This window comes from Muntiacus reevesi, chromosome 5 (assembly GCF_963930625.1).
Source record: "Muntiacus reevesi chromosome 5, mMunRee1.1, whole genome shotgun sequence".
Lineage (NCBI taxonomy): Eukaryota > Metazoa > Chordata > Mammalia > Artiodactyla > Cervidae > Muntiacus > Muntiacus reevesi.
The window spans coordinates 50,049,663-50,076,099 of NC_089253.1; the positions used below are offsets into that span (position 1 = coordinate 50,049,663).

General features: G+C 47.0%; 1 protein-coding gene and 1 pseudogene across 1 annotated transcript; both read left to right on the forward strand.

The window, feature by feature from the left end:
- Positions 1–4,977: 4,977 nt before the first annotated feature.
- On the forward strand, positions 4,978–5,615 carry LOC136169326 (large ribosomal subunit protein uL16-like; annotated as a pseudogene).
- Positions 5,616–11,099: 5,484 nt separating this feature from the next.
- BTG2 (BTG anti-proliferation factor 2) lies at positions 11,100–15,235 on the forward strand. The gene is made up of 2 exons (XM_065938186.1): positions 11,100–11,349; positions 12,765–15,235. The coding sequence occupies exons 1-2, from the start codon at positions 11,232–11,234 to the stop codon at positions 13,097–13,099; spliced, it is 453 nt and encodes a 150-aa protein (XP_065794258.1). The 5' UTR covers positions 11,100–11,231; the 3' UTR covers positions 13,100–15,235.
- The last annotated feature ends 11,202 nt before the right edge of the window (positions 15,236–26,437 follow it).

Genomic DNA, 26,437 nt, shown 5'->3' on the forward strand with positions numbered 1-26,437 from the left:
CTACAGTACCTCTTCTTTAGATTCTCCCTCATGTCCCCATTTCTTGAGTCTGTCTTCTTCTCCACACATTAGCCCCCTACCTGGGGAGTTTCTGGCCATCACAACTGTGATGCCAGCTTCCTGCCTACCCCAGACACCCAGCCACAGGAGGCCCAGCCCATTAAGGTTTTGCCAAAACAACATCTGCGGCAGCTCTTCTCTTGTTTTCTGTCTGGAGATGAGGGGTGTTTGTCCTGGGCGTCAAGGAGTGAGGATGAGGAGTATTTACAATGTGTCTGTCCTCTCAGTTTGGGAAAGAGGCAATAAATTCAGCTTCAGATCTACTGCTGTCCCCAAGTCCATGTGTTCAGCTGTTTAGTTTCCGGCACTTGCAGTCACACCTTCTAGGACTGTTGGAGAAGGCCCTGAGGGTGAAGGTGTGGAGGTCACACTCTTGGGGGGAGGGGCCTCCAGGATACCAGACTTTTTAACAGATAGTTTCTATCCTTTTGCTCCTATGATGCACCTAGGGAATTACAGAAGCGAAAAAACATCTTTGGGGATCTTTCCAACCAAACCCTGGTCTGACCATCTGTCCACATCTCCCCTGCTCAAGCTCCCACCCCATCACTTTTTCACTCTCTGTCACGCACACTCAGTGGTTCTGCCTGCTTTTGCTCTGCCCCTGCTGCAGGCCCGTGCTGGTGAAGGAGATCAGGAACTGGAGCACTCCCCTCATGGGTCAGCAGGGGACACCAGCTGAGAAGCGACCCTCAAGGGCATCGCTGTCTTTGGGGGAGCAGATTCCCTTCATACCGTCAGCCTGTGTCACAAGTCTGATGAGTTAATAACACTTTCCATTACTCCCTCCCAGCAGAAGGAGACAGAGTCTGTATGAGGCAGTGTGGTAAAGGATGATGTGAAGGTGTGAAAAGTGACTTTGGGAAGCACAAAGCAGGCCCTGAAAGCCCAGTTCCAGGAACTTGGAGGCCTCAATCTTCCAAGCCACAGAGGTCACCTGCAGTCCCCTGACTGACCCTGGGTCTCGTGTCTTTGTGGCTGAGCCTCTAGGTTCAGTTGTCTCCTGAGGCACAGGCAGGACAGAACCTTCACTCCTTCCCACAGTGGTCACTGTGCAAAGGGCAAACACAGTCACTCCCACACCTTGTGTAAGTGCTCTCCACCAATGTGACTCCCCCCACCTCCCTCCCAAACCCTCACGGCCAGCAAAGTCCCTGGTAACCTCAACCTCATCCAAGCGTTTTCTGTAACTCCTGACCTTACCTGAAACGGGACCCTCTCGAGGGGAGCTTGTTGCTCTGTCACAGCCCACACCCCTTCAGGCCCACTTGGTGAGGCAGCATCTTCCAGCTCTGCATTCCCTATTCCAACCATCGCTCATCACTTTCCCTGAAGGTCATTTTGTCCTGCTGTACCATCGTCTTTGACCCTCCTAGTCACTCTTTCTCACTGACCTCGTGTCTTGCCCCTGCAAGGCTCCCAGGCTTTCTCTCTATCCCAAATTTCTGCCTCTACCTGAGGAAACATCACCATGTGTATGCACAGCTGCATTTTTCTGCCCCTTGGGCTCCACCTCCCACTCCACCTGACTGTATCCTGCTTTCAACCTCCAACAGCTGCCACTCCAAAACCCACCACTGTTCCTGGCACCAAGGCTACTCAATAAATATTCCGTAAGTAAGAGAACAAATGAATGAGGGGATGAATGAAGCATGTGTCACAAGAAGGGATGTGGAAAAATGGGAAGAGCTTTCTAGAGGTGCAAGACAGAGGTTCTAGTCCTAATCCTGCCACTAAATAGCTGTGTGACATTGGGCATCTTTTACCATCTCATGGCCTCCTTTTCTTAATCTGAAAAATTAAAAATTTTGTGTAGATGATTTCTGAAAACCCTGCTATGACTGTTAGCAATACCAGGCTATGGATTTATGATATTTATGTCATAAATAAGTATACATACTTTTCTATGGCATTTAGGTATTACACTAAGCACTTTCTATATATTACTATTCATCTACCCAATAACTTGAGGCTTCCCTGGTGGCTCAGAGGTTAAAGCATCTGCTTGCAATGCGGGAGACCTGGGTTCGATCCCTGGGTCGGGAAGATCCCCTGGAGAAGGAAATGGCAATCCACTCCAGTATTCTTGCCTGGAGTATCCCATGGAGGGAGGAGCCTGGTGGGCTACAAGTCCACAGGGTCGCAAAGAGTCGGATACGACTGAGTGACTTCACTTCACTTCACCCAGTAACTCTGGGAAGAACTTATTGTCCTCATTATAAACATGAGAACAATTAAGGATAAGAGAAATTAAAGATTTGCCTTGTCATAGATAGTTGGTGGCAGATTCAGAATTAGAATCCAGGTTGGTCAACAAAGACAAGTTGTCTGAAAGTGTCTCAAGTATCGAGATGAAAGAGGCCTTCTGTTTAAAGAGACTGCTATTTGCGCTTCTAAACTAGGCTTCTGAAGGAGCTTTCCCTGGCAGTCCGCTGAAGGGGGCACAGGTTCGATCCCTGGTCAGGGAAGCTAAGATCCTGTATGCTGAGTGATGCAGCCAAAATAACAGCAATAATAAATAATATAAATAAAGAAAGGATAAACAAGGTGTCTCTGAGGTAGCTAGGGACTGCCTTCAGAATGCTGTCTGGGGGTACAGACCACCTTTTGCATAGGCCTGATCCCCACCAGTTCAGCCAACAGTCATGAGCCCGGTGCTGCAGCAACGGAGGGGCTGACGCAGATCACGCTGTCTGGGCAGATGTGACAGGTGTCTCGGTGCCTAAGAGCGCCTCTGAGACAGGCTGTTTTGAGTGAGGTTCATGGACCATTGCATCAGAATGGCCTGGGTTCTTATGACAAATAGGCCTATATCCCATCTCAAACTACAGAATCAGAACCTCAAGGAAGAAAGAGGCTGTTTAATCTGAATTTTTACCAAACTTTCTAGTGATCTGAGTTGCTCTACTAAGAAATCCTAGGGTGCAGGGATTTGAATGCCAGATAAGGGATACTTGATTAATGCTGTAGGCAATGGGAAGCCTTTGAAGTCTTTTAAAAGTTGAAAAGTGACATGTTTAGGGTATTGTTCAAAGAAAATTACTCTGGCAAATCTTCAGTGTGGATTGAAGAGAAGAGAGACTGGAGGGCAGGACAGTCAGTCAGTTCAGTCACTCAGTCATGTCCGACTCTTTGCAACCCCATGAACCGCAGCATGCCAGGCCTCCCTGTCCATCACCAGCTCCCGGAGTTTACCCAAACTCATGTCCATTGAGTCAGTGATGCCATCCAGCCATCTCATCCTCTGTCGTCCCCTTCTCCTCCTGCCCTCAATCTTTCCCAGCATCAGGGTCTTTTCCAATGAGTCAGCTCTTCACATCAGGTACCAAAGTACTGGAGTTTCAGCTTCAACATCAGTCCTTCCAAAGAACACCCAGGACTGATCTCCTTTAGGATGGACTGATTGAATCTCCTTGCAGTCCAAGGGACTCTCAAGAGTCTTCTCCAACACCACAGTTCAAAAGCATCAGTTCTTCGGTGCTCAGCTTTCTTTTCTTTTTCCAGCTTTCTTTATAGTTCAACTCTCACATCCATACATGACCACTGGAAAAACCATAGCCTTGACTAGATGGACCTTTGTTGACAAAGTAATGTTTCTACTTTTTAATATGTTGTCTAGGTTGGTCATAACTTTCCTTCCAAGGAGTAAGCGTCTTTTAATTTCATGGCTGCAATCACCATCTGCAGTGATTTTGGAGCCCCCCAAAATAAAATCAGCCAGTTTCTACTGTTTCCCCATCTATTTGCCATGAAGTGATGGGACCGGATGCCATGATCTTAGTTTTCTAAATTTTGAGCTTTAAGCCTGTTTCTTCACTCTCCTCTTTTACTTTCATCAAGAGGCTCTTTAGTTCTTCTTCACTTTCTGCCATAAAGTAACCAGTAGGCTATGGCAATAGTCTAGATGGAACAGAAGGACTGGGGAGGGAGAATTTTGCCCACGGTAAGAGGCAAAAGCAGGAACGATGTTGCAAATGTAGTTGTGTTGTTGTGTTGGTCAGTCGCAAAGTCATGTCCAACTCTTTGTGACCCCATTGACTGCAGCACACCAGTCCTTTCCTGTCCTTCCCTGTCTCCTAGAGTTTGCTCAAATTCATGTCCATTCAGTCGGTGATGCTATCTAACCATCTCATCTTCTGCCACCCTCTTCTCCTTTTACCTTCAATCTTTCCCAGCACCAGGGTATTTTCCAGTGAGTCAGCTCTTTGCATCAGGTGACCAAAGTATTGGAACTTCAGCTTCAGCATCTGTCCTTCCAGTGAATATTCAGGGTTGATTTTTCTTTAGGATTGACTGGTTTTATCTTCTTGCTGTCCACAGGACTCTCAAGAATCTTCTCCAGCACCACACCTTGAAAGCATCAGTTATTCGATGTTCAGCCTTCTTTATGGTCCAACTCTAGGCCTTGGAAACTGATCAGGAGGGGTAGGGTTAAAGATGTCTGCCAAACTCAGCCTGGTGTTTAGACAAAGAACAGTAATGCTATTTTGAGAGAGAATGAAATCAGAAGTTGTGTATAAAGGAAAAATGTATCTTGACTTGTTCAGTCTGACACGATTGAGCGACTGAACTGAACTGAGCAAGGTAATTTTTTCCCTTATGCTCAATTTCTGATTTCATTCTCTCTCAAAATAGCATTAACGTTCTTGTTACAGGCTTGTTACAGACTGAGATTAAAACACCAGAAAAAAATATTTCAAAATGTCCAGTTCTCAACTGAAATAAAAAGCAGTTGGCAGCTCAGTATGAAAGTTAGGGTTAGAGCTGATAGTTTGACATTTGCTCTGTATCGGGAGATGCTAATTCTAACACTTCCAGGATCAAGGTAGATAATGCAAATGAAGATTCAGTATATAAAAATCATAATAAATCCCAGCCTTTTCCCTTTGGCTCACCACTGCAAATCCTGGTGTCACCATGGGCCACTGCCCTCCGCCCCCCGCCGTCGCCCGGTGTTACAGACATTGTACGAACAAGCCACAGTGGAAGAAGGCAAAAGTGGATGAGTTCCCACTCTGTGGCCACATGGTGTCAGATGAGTATGAGCAGCTCTCCTCCAAAGCCCTGGAGGCTGCCTGCATTTGTGCCAACAAATACCTGGTGAAAAGCTATGGCAAAGGTGGCTTCCACATCTGAGTGTGGCTCCAACCCTTCCCTGTCACCTGCATCAACAAGATGTTGTCCTGTGTTGGAGCTGACAGGCTCCGGACAGGTATGTGCAGTGGCTTTGGAAAGGCCCAGGGCACAGTGGCCAGAGTCCACATTGGCCAAGTCATAATGTCCATCCACACCAAGTTGCAGAACAAGGAGCATATGATTGAACTCTGCAGGGCCAGGTTCAAGTTCCCTGGCTGCCAGAAGATTCACCTCTCCAAGGAGTGGGGCTTCATTAAGTTTAATGTGGATAAATTTGAAGACAGTGTAGCAGAAAAGCTGCTCATCCTGGATGGCTGTAGGCTCAAATACATCCCTAGTTGTGGCCTCTGGACAAATGGCGGGCCCTGTACTCACGAGATCCTCGGTGTTATCCCCTCCTTACTCATGCCCACCAATAAATCCTACTTTCCTATCAAGTAATAATAATAATAATAAACCCCAGCATCCAGCCATGGTAAGTGATAATCACGACTTGGTCTCAGCAAAGATGCTATAACGAGTGGGTGGGGACTGGACAAATTGAAGGACGCATTCCCTGTCTTAGGTACCAGTCATTGGTAAATAAGAATGTGAAATCAGTGTAAACAAATATGCTAATTTTTAAAGAGAAATTATAATTCCAGGGTTTTATTTTGATACAATGCTACCTAAAAGTTAAAAATTGACAGCTAATATTTTAAATGCTTAAGCACCATACAGACCAAACAATGTATATTGTGATTGAGTCTGTTTCACAGGCTTCCATGTGACTTCTGAGCTATATGGACAGTAATTGGCAGAGAGAGGAAATCCAGAGACTGTGTACCATGGAGAACCGTGACCCTCCCCAGCTCCCAAGTTTACCTGTAGGTAAGCCTGCTAAAGCTTAGGCAGGCCTGTTATTTTGGCCACTATGTGTCCGATGGGCTCCCAGGTTGGGTGGCAGGCTGCATCTGCCATGGCTGTTTCTACTGATCACTTGGAAACTGTGTGGGAAACTGCTGAGGGTGATTCATTGCAGGTTCCGCCAGCAGCCTGCACCATAGCACCCTCTGTGGCTATCTTCAGCCACAGAGCATTTTGTGTATTTTTTGTATTTCAGAGCATCTGAGTCCTGAAGCAGATATCTTGTTTAGCAGATCCTACTTGCTCACTTTCCTATAAAGAAGTTCTCTTGCCAAATTTAGGTGTTTTTTTGTGCAATGGCATCTTCTTTTTGCATCTTCCTTCAGAGCCAGTGGAGAAATGGGTTACTCTTTAGCTTTCTGACTCTTCTCCAACCCTCAATAGTTTCTCAGAAATGATCCTTACAGACTTGAAAATTGTTGTGACCAGGGAATTAGGAAGTCCTTTTCATATTTATATTTTACCGAGCCTTCCTTCAGTCCAGATGGGTAGTTTTTCACTTAACCCTAATCATCTTTGCATTACATGTTTCTGTCCCTGTTCTCAGTTCACTTTGGGGTAAGGAAAGGGAATTAAAGACAGATACTTAAAAATAACTAACGTCCCCAATTTCTTAGTCTTCTTTAACAAGTTATAGGAACACTGTTATCTTCTTTGTGTCCTTGATTTCTGTTCCTGATTCTAAGAGTAACTCTCAGACTGACTGGTCTAGAGCTGATCTTGAAGGGTACAACTTTGTGAGACAGTAATAGGGAACTCAAAAACATGTCCTGAACATTATCCAGTGATGTTTGCAAAGAATAATGAATATATTTAGCAACATTTTCACTCTGATTAGAAGAAGAGGCATTCGTCCTCCCTGAGTGATGTTTCTTATCAGCTCTGGGCAGCAAAGCAAGGTTATCACCGATGAGGCCTAAAGAGAGGAAAGATCAAATTAACATCTATACCAGCCACACTCAGACACACCTGCCAAAATATACACTCCACCAAAACATAAACACTTCACAAAATGATGTCCTTCAATATATACTATGTACATGCTAATATCTACAAACATATCCACAGCCCCTTCTATCCACAAATATCATACACATTTAAGTATGTACATTCATATATACTGCCTACCTACCCACACTGATACACACATATATACACACATACACACACACACTCACACACTGACTTACTAAAACTATGCACTGCACAGTGTTAGAATGAGCTGATATAATCTTCCTAGAAGATCGCAGCCCAGCCTCAGCCTGCAAATCAACTTTACTTAACCTCAGGTTTCAACATGTGGTCAGGAAACTGGGAGGTAGTCTTGAAAACTGAGCTAAGGCCCTGCAGGGTCAGCAGGATGCTGGGAGAGATGGTCACATACAATGATCTGATTGTGCCGCGTTGGGGAGTGGAAAGCAGAGCATGCGTAATGACCCCACAGACAAAGCCAGAGCTGAGAACTGAGGAGAGGAACCCAGTTCTGGGTAGGGATTTGATCTGAGGAGGGCTGTTTGGGAAGCTGTGGATCACTCTAGAGAGGCCACACAGGTAAGCTGCACAAGTGGGTAAAATGGGCATCCAGGGAGACAGTGGGTTGGGGTCACATACACAGAAAAATTTCTGGTCCAGTTGAGTCATACACTGGCATCACCTCCACCTCCACACTACCTGCCCAACATGGCAGTAGGTAGAGTCACAGTTCAGCAGAGTGTTAGGACGTCTAATGTTCAAAATTCAACTCAAGGCATTTAGGGAGAGGGGAAGAGATGAGTAAGGAGGAAGAGGAGCAGGAAGAAGAGAAGAGAGAGGGAGGGACCCATGGCTCTTATCCAGATGCTAGAACTATACCTTGGCTATGCCAAGAAATGGGAGGCAGCAGGCAACAGAAGTGAAATCTGGACTTCAGAGTTTCTCAGGACCCTGGTCCTAGCAGTTTAAGGGAAGTTTCAGAAAATTCCAAAAGTAATTTGTATTATTATAATGTATTTGCCTTTAAAAGAAATTGATTGAGAATCCAAATTCTGTAAAGTGACTTAGAAACTTTGCATGTTAGATACATTAAACTTCCTCTCCCCAGGCTTGTGTATAGAAAGAAGAGAGGATGAGAAAGTACATAAAGTGCTTTCTGGTTATTATCAATGCCCTCTAACAAAGTTCAGGAACTAAATGAGAGCAAGACACTCCCTGGGTAATGGGGGAATCTGTGGGATAAGACCTTGCTCCTTTTTCAAAATGAAGAATGTTCCCCTCCAATTCATTTCATCATCATCTAGAATAACAGCTCTGTGGGATGTGGTGGGACTAGGGGCCACTGTAGTAGTACAAGGGCTCCACGGTCTAATGAAAAGGGCATGATATTTGAAGTCAACAGATCTGCTAGTCCCGACACTATTGAGAACTAGCTGTGTGACCTGGCGAGTGATATAAAAAACCTACATAAGGACAGAATTCTATTTCCTAAGGCAAAAAGCAGGTGATGCTCTGTCACAAAACTTTTCCCCCATCAATTATGGACTAGAGCAAGGCCCAGAACACCAGACCCCTGTCAACAGCATACCCAGGAAGATGCTATTTTCAGATGTTGGTGCTAAATCACTCTGCACACGTTTATACCTTGACCTGTCTCCCTGGCCTTGCTGACAGCTGGTCTTTTTGTTTGATGTTCTCTAGGTTATCTTGTTTCCAGTTCCAGCCCTGTTTCTAAAAACACATTGTCTCCCCCTCAATGAGCAGAGGTAGGAGTCTAATCCAGTCTGATCCAGCTTTGGGAAGGAGTCAGTGAAGAGCTCATCTAAGAGACGTGTTCAATGCCCAAACACTAGAATTCCAGGCCATTTTAATGGGCTCTATAAAGCAATGGAGCAGAATATTTGAAACCTGAACTGTCCTGGAAACATAGAACATATGAGCATAGTAACCTGTTTTCCAGTAGTCTGCAAACAAGATGTCAGCTTCTAAAAAGATCACTAATCTTATCAAACAACAGATTATAAATGCCAAATGAATAGTATGGATAATCTTAATTCTATAGTGAAATAATGGCCAGCACAGGTTTCCAAAGTAGAGGACCCAGCTTAAGCTGTGCCTTCAGGAGTGTGAGGGATTGGGAAAGATGGCAAGGAGGCAGCAAGGTATCCAAGAGATAATGACATGAGTCACAGTGTAGCAAGGCCAGGCACATTCATACGTACATGGAATGGGGACCATATTACAGGGTAGGGATAGGGATCATGGGCAAATGTTGAGGGCTCTGGGATGCAGAACTGCTCTGAAGCTTAGAGAACAGTGAGGAGAGTCGTCTGGGAGCACGAAGTGGCAGAAACCTAAAAAGGTAGATGCAGCCAAGTTATGAAAATTCTTAACTATTACACAAAGGGGTCCATACTTAATGCAGTCGACAAATGGAGGATATCTCAGTGATCTGAGCAAAAGAAGAGCATGTGAGTGCAGAACTTTAGGAAAGTAAATCTACTAACAGTGAGAAGTGTGGTTTGGGGACTGGATTTGATAGTGTCTACTGCAGTCATCTAGACATGAAGAAGCAATAGGTCTTGAGACTGGATCTAATGAAAAAGTAACAAGCCAAAAGTGAGTCTGAGTTTTCTGAGTAGAGTGACTGGGGGACCGGTGGTATTTGATAGAAATGGAGGTCAAGAAGGAGGCTGGCTTTGGAGAAATCAGTGGACTTTAGACTGACATTGATGTAGTGGCTGGACATCCAAGAGGAGAGACAGAGCAGATAGGAGTGGGATGAAAGGACATGTGAACAGACTTGCACATAGGAAAGTCAGTGGTAAAAACAAAGTAAATATCAAAGTGGACAACATGAATCAGATCTCTGTCAGGAAAAAAAGTGGAGAGAAAAGGAAGAGGAATGAATGGATATAATGAGGAAAGGGGAACAGGAAGGGATCCAGAACAGCCAGAAGGGGAGCAGCCAGGGAGGAAGGAGGCAGAGGAATCTGGGGTCAGGAAAGAAAAGAGGAGACTGCCCCCAGAGTCAAGGAAAATAAGGATTTACAGAGGCCATCGGGTTTGACTCGATTAATATATATGTACGGGGCACCTATGTATTCTGAACCCTGGGATTTTGGTTAGGCTTTATCCTCATTTAGCAGACCTCAAGGAAAGCCTGTGATGGCGCCAGGTTCTGAGGATGGTCCCCATGCGGAAGAGCAAGACCCGGTGAGTCTTGCATCCCTGCCGCCACCCCCACCCAGCAGCATAGGTGAGACTAGGCCACGGTTCTAGGCAAGAGGACAGGCATTTCTGGAGAGGAAGAGCAGAACTTGGGGAACTTGGCATTATCGTAGAAGTAAACAGAAGGCTTAGTCTCCGTTTCCGGAGAGTCAAGAAGCCACTCTGACTGGTGGGAAAGTGGTAAAACGGGTGAGTGGCTATGACAGGGTGCGGCTGAAGATGTGGGAGTCAGAAAAGGGGACCGCCTGGGAGAGGTGGCATCAAGGAAGGCTTCTTCTTGGAGGTGTTCCTTAAGCTGTGTGGAAGGATGGGAGGAGAGGGGAGGTCAGACCACGCCCAGCCTGACGCGCTGCTGTCCTTCCCAGAGACCCCAGTCGCTCCCGGTCTCCCTTTCCCCTGCTTCCCCCACCGGCTAGCGCAGCTCGAGTTACCAGCACTGACGTCACGGACGACGACCTCCGGGCGAAGGGGGCGGGGCGGGGACGAGCGCGCGGGGGCGGGGCGAACGCGCGGGGCGGGGCTGCTACAGACCCCGCCCCCCGAACCGCCGGCCAATGGCCTCCGCCGCCAGTACCCCCGCCTCTCGCCGCGGCCTGAAAAGCGCAGCTCTTGTTACCAGCACTGACGTCAGCGGGCGATGACCTCAGGGCGAAGGGGGCGGCGGGGGTGGGGCGGGGGCGAGAGTTCGGGAGGGGGACGGGGGGGGGGGGCGGACGTCAGGCCCCGCCCCCCGCGCCGCCGGCCAATGGCCTCCGCCGGTGGGCCCCCGGCCTCTGGCCGCTGTCTGAAAAGCGCGTCTCCGGGCGAGTCCGGGCAGAGCCGAGCGGCGGCGGAGCGACAGAAGACTACCCGGGCAGCGCGTCCAGTCGGAGACCGCTCAGGCCCGCGACAGAAGCCAGACGCCCTGGGCCGAGAGGAGAGCAGACATGCTCCCGGAGATCGCTGCCGCTGTGGGCTTCCTCTCCAGCCTTCTGAGGACTCGGGGCTGCGTGAACGAGCAGCGACTGCAGGTGTTCCGCGGGGCTCTCCAGGCGGCGCTGACGGGTGAGCACGGGGCGGAGGGCCCGGCGCCCTAAGGCTCAGTCCCCAACGAGGGCGGGCTCCCCGCCGAGCGGCCCCGGCCCGTTCGCTCCCTCGGGTCGTGGTCCTCGGCCCTGTCTTGGGGCCGGGTGCGCCGTGGTTCCGGCTGGGTACTGCGCTCTGCGCTGTCGCGGTCCCCGGGTCGTGACCCCGGGTCGCCGCTGGGTGCCGCGGAAGTGGGGTGCCTGTGGGTCTGCGTGCGGGCTTTTTTCCCTCACTGGACCCGACACCCTGCAGGCGACAGCCCGACCAGCCGAGGGTCCTTATGGAACGAGAAGGCGCAGTGGAAGCTTCCAAACAACTCGAGCTCCCAGCCGAGGCTCTTCCGGCCGCACAGGCCGCGCCTGGAGCAGTGGCTGGCACCTCTTTGGTGCCAGTTGGAACCCAGGCCCCCTTTCTATCTTCCGGCCTCCCTTAGCCATCTGCCACCCTTTCTGGTACCGAGAGAGGCTTGTATGCAGTAACTGTGCTCCGCGGGCGTGTGTTGGGCTTGGGGGCGGTGCGGCGTGAGATGAGGAGGTGGGCAAGAGATAAGCAGCCACTGGCCGGGAGAGACCTGTCTCCTAGCTGTTGTTGGCTGGCGGGCTTGGGCAGCAATAGCCATCTTTAAGCGTGTCCACACAGTCCCGCCTTCTGAAGGACAACATATGTTTCATTAAACCATCCCAGTTCTGCCTCCTTTAGCCACTGTGACAGGTCTTTGACTTTTCAAGGCAGAGGGAACCACCGAGGCACTGGGTGGGAGACATGATGTCTTGCTGTGGGTCCGACAGTGAGGGCAGCCTTCTTGGCCTTGAATTTTGGCTCAGAGGTTCCCAGAGGCCCTGCCTGGACATGTCAGCCCCAGGCATATCCTCCTCCTTAAACCGGGAATGTGCCAAAGGCAATATACTGGCCACAGAGGATTGCTCCAGAGCTCTGGGACACCCTCTCAATACACATACACCCATGTCTTAGAAGGAGAGGTCTTTCCAGATTCCATAATTTTTTTTTTTCTTTTGCTACAATGTCAGGAGGGTTTCAGGAGGGTCATAAAACTCATGAGAAACCATGTTGCTTACTTAAAATAACTAGGCCGTTTCCTCTCCTCCTGTCATCACCGTTACCCCGAGTGGCGTACTTGCCAGTGCAGGGAACAGAGATGTGGGTTCTATCTCTGGGTCAGGAAGATCCCCGGGAGAAGGGAATGGCAACCCACTCCAGTATTCTTGCCTGGAGAATCCCATGGACAGAGGAGCCTGGTGGGCTACAGTCCATGGGGTTGCATGAACACAACTGAAGTGACTTAGCACACATCCCATTACCCCCCACCCCTTGTGGTCGCATCCATGGCCCAGCTGAGCTAACCAGTGCATCTCCCCCTTGTCCTGTCTCCACAGAGCATTACAAACACCATTGGTTTCCTGAAAAACCATCCAAGGGCTCTGGCTACCGCTGCATCCGCATCAACCACAAGATGGACCCCATCATCAGTAAAGTGGCTAGCCAGATTGGACTCAGCCAGCCTCAGCTGCACCGGTTGCTGCCCAGTGAGCTGACCTTGTGGGTGGACCCCTACGAGGTGTCCTACCGCATTGGGGAGGATGGCTCCATCTGCGTCCTGTACCAGGAGGCTCCAGTGGCCACATCCTATGGGCTTCTCACCTGCAAGAACCAAATGATACTGGGCAGGAGCAGTCCTTCAAAGAACTACATCATGGCAGTCTCCAGTTAGATCCCTCGCCAGCCCCACCTGGCACTCTACTGTACTCAGCTCTGCTGTGGCAGCAGGCCACTGCATCTCAACCTGGGGAACTGTATTTTAAATGAAGAGCTATTTATATATATATATATATATATATTTTTTTTTTTTTTAAGAAAAGGGGAGGAAAAAACCAAAAGATTTTTTAAAGAAAAAAATCCTTAATGGACGCTGCTTGGAAGTGGCCTCCGCAGGTGCCTTTGGAGAGAATTGTGTGCTTGAGTCTGGGAGCCAGTGTCTGCCTATGGGAGGGAGGAATGGTGTTCTGGCCAAAGTGAGGTGAGAGAAGTTTGGCTAACAACCCAGGAAGGTGTGAGAGGGAGCAAACAAGATTAGTGGCTGTGAACAAGGGAGGTCAGAATCTGTCCTGGGAGAGAAAAGAGGCTGAGTTCAAACTTCTCACTCTCCCAACCAGGACACCTGCACCCCTGGCCCCTCTCTTACTCAAGGGCATGCAAACCTGGACTTAAGTCATACTATATTGCCTAATCTTCTCTTTTATTTTTATTTTTTATGAGATCCTAGGCACAGAATGAAAAGGCCTTTCCTAATTCCTTCTGTCCTGAGTAGCTTTTCTTGAAATCGTGACTGGTTTCTAATTCCATTCTCAGAGACCTGTAGATGTTGCTTCCCACCAAGAATGTAAAGCTTTTGTTCTGGAGGTCAGGGGAGCGAGGCAGGGTTGGAGGTTACTGGAGTCGGGACAGAAGGTTATTCTCTGCCAACCCTTGCCTTGGTGTAGTGCTGCTCTGTGTGGCGATTAACTTGGGGGTGACTTGTAATGGAATTTTAGAATCCAAAGAGTATCCACTGGGATGTTTTTTTGGCCAAAACTCTTCTTTTTGCAACCAGATGGAAGTCCTAATGATGCTACCATTATCTCTTTGGGAGGTAGCTCAAAAGCTACAGGGAACTTCAGGTCCTTGATTACTGCCTTCTTTTTAAAAGCACACACCCCTCTCCAACTACCCCCACCACCACCAATCGCACCCCACCCCCCTCCCCTTCTGGTTGGGTCATGGAACTATGCTATTTTCTAGGATAAGAGTTCTCAGTCACTGTGCAATATAGCCTCCTGGGTCCCAGGAGGAGCTGGAGGAGAACTGGCTGTCACAACCTCCTGGCGCCCTGGTGAGCTTAGGAAACTATCTCTCCCTTTGTCCTCAGGACTATGGCTTTATGCTTAGCCTTGCAGATGTTTCTTGGCTGAATGAGAGAATGCCCCAAGTTACTACTTGGTATTCTTGTAGAACTGACTCTAACAGCCAAGCCTTGGGCATTGTTTTTTTCTCCTTGGTGCTCAGAGCACCCGTGGGAGAGGCTGGCATCTCTCTCCGTACAATCCGAGTTTGTCTACAGACTTGTGCAATATTTACTGTTCTGGGTCTGAAGAAAATGGAAAATTTCACAGGGAAGAAATCCCATTGCTTCAGTTTCTCAGTGACATTGGTGAGGGGTCCTCAAGGCCTTGAGTTTCCCAAACCCTAGTCACCTTGAGAAGGCCGCAGCTGGGACGTCTGGTGAACCTGACTGCTCTCCGGCTGTTGCCCTTAATGAGGAGTTTTTCTCTCCACTGCCAGTCCCCTGTCCTGGATTTCTTAACTACTCAATTCTGACTCAGAGGTGCTATTTACCAAACATCCCTACCCATTCCTGCCAGTTCTGCCTCTTGAACTTTCCAAATCCCAAGCTACCTTCCCAGGCCCTGTTTCCAGTCCTTATTGCTTTAAAGTTGACTTCAGGCCCGTAGACCCAAGTGCTCATTTTCTGGCATATGGGTTGAAACAAAGCTGTGAATCCCTGCAGATTGTTGTTACATCTTGTCTGCAAACAGGTTCCTGCCTTTTTATAAGCATCCTCATGGTTTCATACTTAATCTTTTCTCTCTTCTTTTTGACATTCACTTTAAAAACAATAAACACCCAGAGCTGGACTGTTGATCAGGCCTGTCTCTCCTATTAAGTAAAAATAAATACATTTTTAAGCTATTCTGACAGAAAAGACAAAGGTTACTAATTGTATAATAGTGTTGTTATATAGAAGAATGTACAGCTTTATGGACACATGTACACTTTTTTGGGTTACTTTAATAAAAATGTAGCAGATGAAGTCGTGTGGTGTAGAGAAGATTAAATTCCCACATCGCTAATTTGCATTTCCCTCAAATCCAAATCCTTTGTGTCTCATAGTGTTTCTCTTTAGCTGGATTCAGAAGTCCTGTGGCATGGGTGGTAGGGACATTTCCAAGTATTTCGTCTTTCTTGGGAAATAGCTTACTTCCTTCCTTTAATGCATATTCTAACTTCCATGTGAAAATGCTAGATGCGCCCATGATCTAGTCTGAACTTTCCTAGCCCGGGCTCATCTTATCCATCCTTGCTCAGCCATACTCATTAGTTCATTCAGCAAGCATTTATTATATGTGCTAGGTACTAAAAATATTAAAAATGATTAAGACACAGTCTGTTCACAGACTGGGATGGTGAACAGAGGACACTGAACCCCTTTCCAGTTTGGGGCAGAATTTTAAAAATTCTTGTCCTGTTTCCTTGTGATCTTTTGAGGCTCCCACATGACACTGACTATTCTTATTATGTGAGAGCAATTGAGCCTCAGGATACAGGCATTGGTGCTGAACATGTGACAGAAGGTTAATGTTACCAGTTAATTAAAATGTGGCTACTTCTGACATCAAACACCAAGAGCAAAGGTTTGTTACCCATTTATGACTCTCTGACTATATGGATGGGATCTGTGTAAGGACATATGAGCAGCCTTCCTTGTCCCTGACTTTTGGGTTCTACCCGTGAGGTTTTGACACAGGCTTCTCCATGCCCACTTCACTTGCTAGCTCTGCAGTTCACACTGAGGTCACAAGTGAATTTTTGACCTGGGCTATCTTTTTGTTGGCCATAAGTGGGCTATGCATGCATGCTTAGTCACTCAGTCATGTGACTCTCTGCAACCCTCACAGACTGTAGCCTGTCAGTCTCCTCTGTCTATGGAATTTTCTAGGCAAGAATACTGGAGTGGGTTGCTGTTTCCTGCTCCAGTGGATCTTCCTGATCCTGAGTCTCTTGCGTCTCCTGCATTGGCAGGTGGATTCTTGACCACTACCACCTGGGAAGCATAAGTGAACTGTACTTAAACTTAATTTTAAACATGTCGACTCATGAACAGTGGCATACCCCCACCATACGCACACTTCATACCTCCGTGACCTTCATCAACAAACATGCAGTTTGACCTAGGTGTCCTTGATGGGAAGTAGGCCTGGGAAGCCATGTGTGATATACTGGGAGGGTAGGTGAGCCAGGAGATGGCAGTCAGGGAAGCTAGCTATTCTGTATCACAAATAGAATTGGTTAGAGACCCATTTGTGTTGAGTTGTTTAAAAGGAATGGCCCCATTTCCATGGCTACCTTCTAACACAAATGTCCTAGGCATTCATTTGTCAAGGACCTACTTTTTTGGTAGGTCCTTACAAATGAGGTTAGGGTTGAATTTTTGTTCTCTTGTTAGGTACAAAATCAGCATCTATGTTCTTGTTTCCCAACAGACTCCTCTCATGAAGGATATTTCATTGTTTAGTCAAAGTCCTGAAATTCAGTGAGGGTTGTCTGGAAGTTAAGAGGATACCGTCAACCACTTCTGTTTCCAAGCCAGGGAAACCGTAGAATGGCCTGTTGGTATTGGGGTTGCTCTTGGTTCTAGATAGACTAGTAGTCCCTCAATTTACATAAGAGGGTTCTGTGTTCAAGCAGTGTGTTATTTACTTTAGATCTGACTGTCAATAAGAGTGGAGAGCTCCCCTTAGCCAGGTGAGGAAACAGGGGCTATGAACAGGAATTGCTTGAGGAGTTGCAAGGTGGATTTTTTGTGTTCAGGGTCCAAGCATTGGTTGGTCCATTCTGCTCCTAGCTTCTCTACTTGGTAAACAGTGCTAGCCTGAGAGACCTGTGCTCAGTCAGCTGTTTCTGGATGATAGGCACCACCCCAGAGAGTGTAGACAGGGCTCTAGGAGCTGCAGATTAACAGCCCATCCTGGCTCCTGATAAGAAGGTTTGGGTGGGAGAGTCCTTGATGCTGCAGCAAATGAGCCCCGGTGGAAAGAAACCCACTTCTGTGAGGCTGACGTCTGCTCCTTTACCAGCCTGTGGTCAGGAAGGATCGTGGGAAAGCCTGGCTTCCAGGAGAGTACTGCTCCTGGTCAGCAAAGAGTGGTGGGATAGTGGGTTCTGGGCTGGGAGGGAGAATCTCTGGGTTGTGGTCCAGGTTCTTCTTCCCAACTAACTGTGTGAGTTTGGATAAGTCCCTAAGTTTTCCTATCTCAGAAATTAGAAGGTGGATTGAATGACCTCTGTCCCTTTCTTCAGCTTTTGATTCTAAATCATCTTCTTTATCCTGGCAATCGCTGGAAAGCAAATTGGCACATTTCTTATCATTATTTTCAGTTAGTTGAACTGAAAGTTCATTTGGGCTAGGAAGTGGAATCAGTAATAACCTTCCCTTGTTTGGATCAGATTGCTGCCTGATAAGGTCTCAATTCCCAGGTCTAGTGAGGCAGTGCTGCCAAGAGGTCAGGAGCTCAGACGCTAGTGTCAGACTGCCTAGAAACCTCATCTAATCTAATCTCAGCTCCACCACCTACCTAGACAGTGTATTAGAAAGCAGAGACATCACTTTGCCAACAAAGTGATACAGTCAAAGCTACTGTTTTTCCAGTAATCTTGTATGGATGTAAGAGATGGACTGTAAAGATCTCCTTGGACTTCAAGGAGATCAAACCAGTCCATCCTAAAGGAAATCAGTCCTGAACTGGAAGGCTGATGCTGAAGCTGAAACTCCAATACTTTGGCCCACCTGATGTGAAGAGCCAACTCATTGGAAGACCCTAATGCTGGGAAAGATTGAGGGCAGGAGGAGAAGGGGGAGACAAAGGATGAGACGGTTGGATGGCATCACCAACTCAATAGCATGAGTTTGAGCAAGCTCCAGGAGATGGTGAAGGACAGCACTGTCATGCTACAGTCCATGGGATCACAAAGAATAGGACACAAGTTAGCAACTGAACAACACCACCACCTACCTACTGGCTGTGAAACCTGGGGCAGATTACTTCACCAGGCCTTCATTTCCCCATTTGTAAAATAGGATTAGGAATAGAATCCATCTCAAAATGTTGTGAGGATTAAATGTGATCTATATTCTATTCATATTCTTGAATAGTGCTTTGCACTATTCTATTAATTACTAAATGAATGAGAATTGTAGTTTTAAATAGAAATTGACCTCATCTCTTCAAGGGCTCTGAATTGGTCCTGAGATGAGTAAGGACTCTGACATTCTGATAACTGGAAGGAAACCATTATAAAAGTAATAGTTCCTATGAGGGCCTCCAAGAGCAGCTACAGAGAACACCATTCAAGCAGTCTCTATAAGTACCTGATGAATGAAGGAATGAACCGGTGTCTGACCTTTGTCATTGTTGCTGAAATGGACAGTGTTCTTTTCAGACAGCTGATCTCATTGGCCCCTAAACAGTTTTGACCTGTTGGCTTCCGGCTCTGCTGTGGATTTATACCAAAGTGGCTATATGCTCATTCACACACCAAGTGAGTGGAGAAAGAAATTTTCCAATAACAACTTTGCTTACCTCCAACCTGCCTACTTATGGAATCACACTTACCTGCTCTCCCTTCCCAGAAGACAGAGAAATGGGGAAGTTGAGAAGGGCAAGGGTGATGAGTTCTGGAGAGTTCTGCCTTTCTTTCTGCACCATTTGTTTGCAGAGCTAGCAAGAAAATGTTTGAGCTTAGTCTAAAAGATTTCCAGAGCACTGGATAATAGTAATCTTACACAAACAAATGGACCCCACACATGCAGCCAGTCCATCCCCTGGCACTGAGGGAAGCCCAATTCTCTGACCTCCCATCAGCTCCAGGTCATTTTGTTCCCACCAGAACCCTGGCTATTCCACTGCCCACCCTCATTCCCATAAACAAGGATGGGTCTTAATTCAGACCTAGCCTAGTAAACCTGATGGGTTGCTCAGAGCACCCATCAGGAGGTTATGACTGGGCAGGCTGGAGCAAGAGCTACTTGATTTACCAGCAGGGAGGGACCCTTTAAAGTTTGGTGGGTAGCAGGGAGGTGAGGGAAAGACCAGACAGTCAATGGATGAGGATAGCTGGACAGAGGACGCAGTGAGCTTGCAGAGCTAGCTCAATTCTTGTCTGAAAAGGACCCCATTTATTAGCTCTAGTTATCCTGGAAGACCAGTAATACCAGTTATTGTCATTTTTCTAGAGAAACCTGAAATGTAGATTTCTATTTGACATCTCCCTAAATTCTAATCATGAAGACTACATCTGCCCCGGCTGCCAGTTTGTGACCTATGATGCCTCTAGGATGTGGGGGTTCTGACCCCCGCCCCCCCAGTGAGGCTCTGCACTAAGGGCACCAGTGTGAACTACCACAATGACCATGGTCTTCAGAAAAGAACACCCCTGACAGAAACAAGGGCACATCGGGGCCTCTTCCCCTTTCAAGGATTCAGCTAGAAGCAGCTCTCCCTTCCCTCAACTGGTGACCATTAACCTGTGCCTGGGACTGTGGTCTCCAGGCCTCTTCTCAAGCCTGCTCTGCCCGCTCCTAACCCCTCACTTGATCTGGTTAACTCTTATCTCTCAAGATGTAGACCTGGGACCTGTGTTCCCAGGATACTCGGTTTTTTCCACTGTCTTAGTCCTTGTAACCTGAGTTTACAGCTAGAGTGTAGGCCAGGGCCTTACCTGAGGAGTGTCTGTTTGATGCCTAGTAGGTGTTACTGAATATTGGTTGAATGAACGTCAGAGTAGCCAAGGAGTATGTGTGTTAGTCACTCAGTTGTCTCCAACTCGTTGTGACCCAATGGACTAGCTCCAGGGGATCTTTCCAACCCAGGGATTGAACCCGGATCTACTGCATTGCAGGCGAATGCTTTACTAGGAAGCCCAAGAGCAGCCAAGAGCAGAGGCTAATAGATGAAAGGGATTTATTAATAGATCAGGAGTAGAAGAAAAATCTTCATGTCTTTCAGTGAGAGGTCCCAGCTCAAAGTACCAACCTATGATTGCTCCTTCTTTAAAACAAACAAACAAAAAAATTCTTAGACTCATATATCTTTAAGCACCTGCCGTTGAAATGTAAATATCACTTAGAGAGGGGTGGACACATTTTAAATCATAATTTGGGAGGGCCTCAGTTAACAATTAACTCCTTAAATGGGTTTACCTGGAAGGTAATCACCTGGAGAAAACAAAGGCTGGGCTGCTGTCATACAGGAATTCTGACCGAGGTGGCAGGACAGACAATAGACTCCACAATTTCTGAACACTGATCCTGTCTGCAGAAATCCTTCCCAGTGTCTACTGGTGAGGACAGCCATGGGGTGGCAGAAATAACTGTAGGTTTAGGAGCTGGGAAATCGGGGCTTTAGCCTCAGGTCTGATAATATCTAGTAATAGACATCTTTGACAACTTAGACTGGTCACTTCCCCCTTCTGAATCTTGGTTTTCTCATCTGTGAAATGAGTTACTTATGCTCAGTCACCCTCTCACCATTCCACTTCCATATTGAACAGGAAAATCTGATTCTCCCCTCCCATTAGGCCAGCACAGAGTCCAAGTCTGTGCTCTGGACGTGTCACAACTGAAATAACACAACAGCCTTCTACATGCTGTACTACCTGGCCTGGTCAGCAGCCTGGGATAAGTGAAAACTTTTCTTATCATGCCATTCCCTTCCTGCTGCCTTTTTTGGTCATTCTGAATTCCCTTAGTCCAGTCTTTCCAACCTCAAACACTTTGTGCAATGGCCTATCTGCATCAGGACCCCTCATCTTGTCAGTTCTCACCTGCTCACCTTTCCTTGTGGTCCTGTCCACATTTGCAAGTTTCTCTACTCTGACAATTATGGCCCAAAACTCCTCATAGAAGGGACTTTGACACACTTTTTTCTAGAATATGAGCATTGATTATGTGCTGAGCATCAACTATTACCAGACATTCTGCCTGGTGCCTTACACATGGAATGTCTCCTGAAATGTCCACAAGCACACTGTGAGATACTGCTAACTCAGGTTCACAGATGGACGAAAGCACCAGTACCTAGAGGAGAAGGTAGTGGAAACAGGTTTAAAGCCTAGGGGACATTCCTATCTCAGGGCTTTTCAATATTTGTACACTTTTATAACACATTTCATACTTCAGAATCTCTTAATGATACATACGTGTCATTTATCACTGTTCATACTTTCATAACAAAGAGTCAGCACATCTTCGTGTTTCACTTTTGACTGATGTCTGGCGGCTTTGCAAGCTTGCATCCGGTCTCCAATTGTTACTGGAAGAGGAATCATTGTGTTTTATTTCTTTTTATGCATCCATGTGCTGTTGACAACTTGGCATGAGATAGTCTAAGCACACTTACTGGCAGTTGAATGAAAGGATCTGGGCTGAGTGAACTGTGGTGTGCCCACAGGTGGCTGTGGGGCAGCCACCTCTCCTCACTGCTCTCTTCTAATCCTCCTCGGGACCTGAAAAAGAATCTGTCCAATTTGGGAGTTTCCTAAGAGAAGGTGAGGAAGCCCTGTGAGCTGAGACACCCCCCCCCCCCCCTGCCTACATACAGTTCCCAACATATGATCTACACACCCAGCAAGCTCTGATGGTAGGACTTCATTTGATCTTTTCAGTTAGGTCTGTTCCACATACAACTGGAACCATAACTTGAAATAATAAGCAATAAGTAGGCAGATTTGGGGGCTCCCCAGGTGGTTCAGTGGTAAAGAATCTGCCTGCCAGTGCAGGAGATGCAGGAGACTTGAGTTCTATCCCTGGGTGGGGACGATACCCTGGAGGAGGAAATGGCAACCCCGCTCCAGTATTCTTGCTTGGAAAACCCATGAACTAGAGCAGCCTGGCAGGCTACAGTCCATAGGGTCGCAAAGAGTCAGAAACAGCTGAGCATGAGTCAGCACAACAGATTGAGCATGCAAGAGCATGCATGAGCACAAGGCAGGTATGGACACATCTATATAAGTTTGGAAATAAATGGAGACATCTTCGGGAAAATGCTTTCACATTCCATTGGCTGATGCATCATTTAAGGATTTTGTCTTCACGCTTAGACCATGGGTTTAAATTTACATGGTCTGAAAGGGATTAAACATTCCGGCTGAGACCGAGGAGGCTATTGAAGGAAGGAGAGGGCCAGAGGCACAAGCCCTCTGAGGAGTCTTTTCTTTTTGAGTGTTTTTGCCCTAGTTCCAGGAAAGCTGGTGCTGGAGAGAGTTGATCCCTTTCATGTGTGTGTGTGTGGAGGGTGGGGCGGGGTGACATGAGCTTGAGCAACTCAGCCTTTAGTTCTCAGCAGCTTGCGGGTACCCAGAGAAGGACGGTTAAGCAGCTGCGCCCCTCCCCAGCTCCTCGCTGACCTCACTAATCCTGAAAACCCTTTCTTCTCCTGGGCAGAGCGTCTCCTGCCAGCTGCCCGGCCCTCCAGGTGTTTCCTGTAGCTCTTTGTTTGCTGGCTTGGTGGCTGTGGGCGGCGAGAGGGAGTCTGGTTTGGCTTCCTGTGAACCAATGGCAGCCAGTGTGGGGGTGGGCCCGGCCGCCTGTATCTGGGGAGACTGACCGCAGGCAGCACTTGCCTCCTGCCACCTGCCTTCCTGAGAGTGCGGGAGCAGTGCTCAGCCCAGACAGGGAGAAGCAGAGCCAGGCAGGAGCTTCAGCTGGGTCAGAACAGAGGGGTCATTTCACAAGTGAAATGTCCCCAAGTTTCCCACCCCAATTCCCCTTTCTCCAGGGGAGGGGATCGGGGTCTAAAGTGTGGGGCCACAGGGCCCCCAGGACAAAGGCCTGGTTGCCCTCGACACTTGTGCTCACATGACAAGGGCAGGTGGTGCTGGGTCACCCGCCATTAAGTGGAGTGCATTGCTGTTGGAGGCACAGGCCAGAGTAGAAGGCGCCATCTTGACAGAGCCTCTGTTATCTTATGGAAGAGCTGAAGCGACCATACAGTCCGTTTTCACCAAACCTCCCAACCCCAGACAGTCAGTATGGAGACAAATGCTGTCTTGGGTTTCTCCCTAGCCACTCTTCCCAGGAGGTAGGGCAGTATTTGCAATTCAAGTTTTTTCATTTTAGTTGAAGTGGTCCACTCATCTGGATGATTACTCCATCTATGTCTCCCAGGAAGGCTGTTGGCTTTGGGAGCTTGGGCTGTCTATCTTGACGCTATGTTGTATCTCCAGTGCTTGCATAGGGCTTGGCATCTAGTAGGTTCTCAACAATATTCTGGAGACTTTTCTGGTGGTCCAGTGGTTAAGACTTCACCTTCCAATATAAGGAGTTGGTTTGATTCCTAGTTGGGAAGCTAAGATCCCACATGCCTTGTGGCTGAAAACTAAAACTTGAAACAGAAGCAGTATTGCAAAATTCAACATAGACTTTAAAAATGGTTCACATCGGAAAGAAAAAAAATCTCAAAAAATATTGTAAGTGAATGAATAGGAATGTTACCTCCCTCTTTTCTGCCTTTGTGCTTGCAATGGGCTAACAGAATAACCGGAGAAGACGATGGCAACCCACTCCAGTATTCTCGCCTGGAGAATCCCATGGACAGAGGAGCCTCGTGGGCTGCCATCTATGGGGTCACACAGAGTCAGATATGACTGACGTGACTTAGCAGCAGCAACAAAATAACACAATAATAAATAGCACTAGTGCATATAATCTCATATATACTGCATCAGACCCAGATGCTGTGGTGGGTATTGAGAAACATCAAAGGAGATCTCTAGGACCTTAAATTGAAATATGACAGGTAAAAAAGAAATTTGAGGAAGACATACACAAACAAAAGGCCAAATGAGATATAATGAGATAATATAATCTCATTAAATTCTGAGAGTAACTCCATGGGTTGACATTATTGCTCTTAGATTATAGATGAAGAGACTAAGACTCAGGGAAGGTGAAGCAAATTACCTTCAGGCATACTGCTAGTAAGTGGTAGAATTGGGTAAAATCCAGGACTGGCTGAATAGAGGGGACAAAAGAAAAAGAAAGAAAAACTAAGGTAAAACTGGACACAGGGTGTCTTGTCTTCTAACTTTCCTTGTCACCTTTAGCCCTCTGGTCTTCTGGATTTCAGAAACTTTTATACCGAGCCACAGTTCATATTGCAAACAGTCAAAAAAGGTAAGTCTGGAATCTCAACCTTACATATATTTTATGTCCAAACTCAGATTGCCTGTCCTCTGAAATCCTGCCGTTTATCCTAGGCTTGACTAACTATATAACAACCCTCTGAACTCTTATAGGAAGAAATTGCCATTCCCTCCTTTATTTATGTATTTGATCTTTTGTTTGTGTATGTCTTCCTTAAATTTCTTTTTTATGTGTCATGTTTCAATTTAAGGTCCTAGAGATCACCTCTGTTATTTCTCAATAGCCACCACAGTATCTGGGTCTGATGCAGTATATATGAGATTATATGGGTCTGATGCAGTACCTGGGTGTGAGCATGAGCACAGTAAAGTCTGGAGGATCGAGTAGTCTAGTCTATGCCCTTCAGTGAAGTTCCCCCAACTGCACAGTGATGCCTCTTGCTCTGCCTCTCTCTCTCTCCCTCTCTCCCCTCTTTGCCCTTTGCCTCGATTCAGCTGGAGAAATCCCAGTCCAGTAGAGACCAACCGGCCACATGGACTGCTTCATCCTCAGCTGCTGACTTCCCAGCTCTTGTACTAAAAGACAGGAACTCCTTGTCTTCATTGTGACCCACTTCCTTTCTTACTAGGACCTGCTCAGGGTGGAGGCTTAGGTCTCTGTGGCTTCTCTTGTTTTTGCAAAAGGAAAATAATCTCCCTGTCATAATCACCAATAGTCTTTTCCCATGGCACCTTCCAGGGGTGAGGAAAAAAAAAAAAAAATGGAACACTGATTGTGTCCTGGGATGAGATTCAAAGATACCCAGGAGAGTGGAACAGGAAATAAATGCACTTGATTAAAGTGTGAGGGATTAAAATGGGTCAATGTAGGTCTTGGAATCCAGGGTCTATAGCCAGGCTCCACCACAGGGCCAGTTGTACCTGTAGCTTGAAGGACACTTTTATGGTGTTGAGTTTTCAGTTTTCTGCTTGACAGGCAGACAATTATGTGTCCTGGCATTTATGTGTCTCTTATGTCCAGAGATGGTTCCTTGTGAGAAACACAATGTAGGGGTGGGCAGAGGTGAGGTTTTGTCCACAGGGTATTGCCAGACCAAAGGACTTGATGGGATAATTATAAATGTGGCTACATAAAACACCAGTATGGGATTAAATATAAACTAATGGAACTATATAGAATGAAATATTATACACAAATAAATGCTTAGATGGTTGCTAGACAAATGGAAAAGATTAGAAATGAGTGAGATTAGATTGAGCAAGGGTTGAGAGAGAGAGATGTTTTGAGAAATGCCTTTGTTATCTTATGACAGAGAGAAGAAACCCCATGAAATTCTGAGCACAGGCACCTTGGCCAGCACTAATGAGGTGGGTGGGTGGAGGAGCCAGGTAAGAGGAGAGCAGTGAGCTCTGTTCTCTGAGCACTCTGAGCCACTCTACCCACCCCACCCCCCAGCCCCTCACTCCAGCACTACAGCTCAGTTCTTGAGCAGAAAGAGCAACCTGGGGCATTCAGCCCAGAAGAGTGCAGACCATGGCCTCAGAATCATAACTTTGCGTATGATATACCTTTTTACTGTTTTAAGTCACAGGTAATGATGGCCTTTTATTCTGGGTTTATTAAGATCCCTTAACCTGGACCTTAACCTAGAGTTCCCATTAATCCTCCCAAACCAGACTGGATTGATGTTGGAGGGTGGAGGGAGAAAGGAGACAAAAATCAGAAATTCAGGAGATTAGGGGACAGGAGCACCCTTCACTCCTACTCTTTAAAAAAAGATCTTTGCATTGCCTGGAGTTTTGTGGTCTCAATTGCCTCACAAAATAATAGATGTGAAGCACTTTGAAAAATGTTTAAAGTGCCTTGCCCACTCCATCTCCTGGGAGTTATAGTTGTCGGGAAATTCAAAGTAAAGCCTCCATGGGGGACTTCGCTGGTGGTCCAGTGGTTAAGACTCTATGCTTCCACTGCAGGGGGCACAGGTTAGATCCCTGGCTGGCGAACTAAGATCCCACATGCTACACACCAGGGAAAAGAAAGAAAGAAAGAAAAAGAGGGAAAGGAAGGAAGGAAAAAAGAAAACAAAGCCTCCTA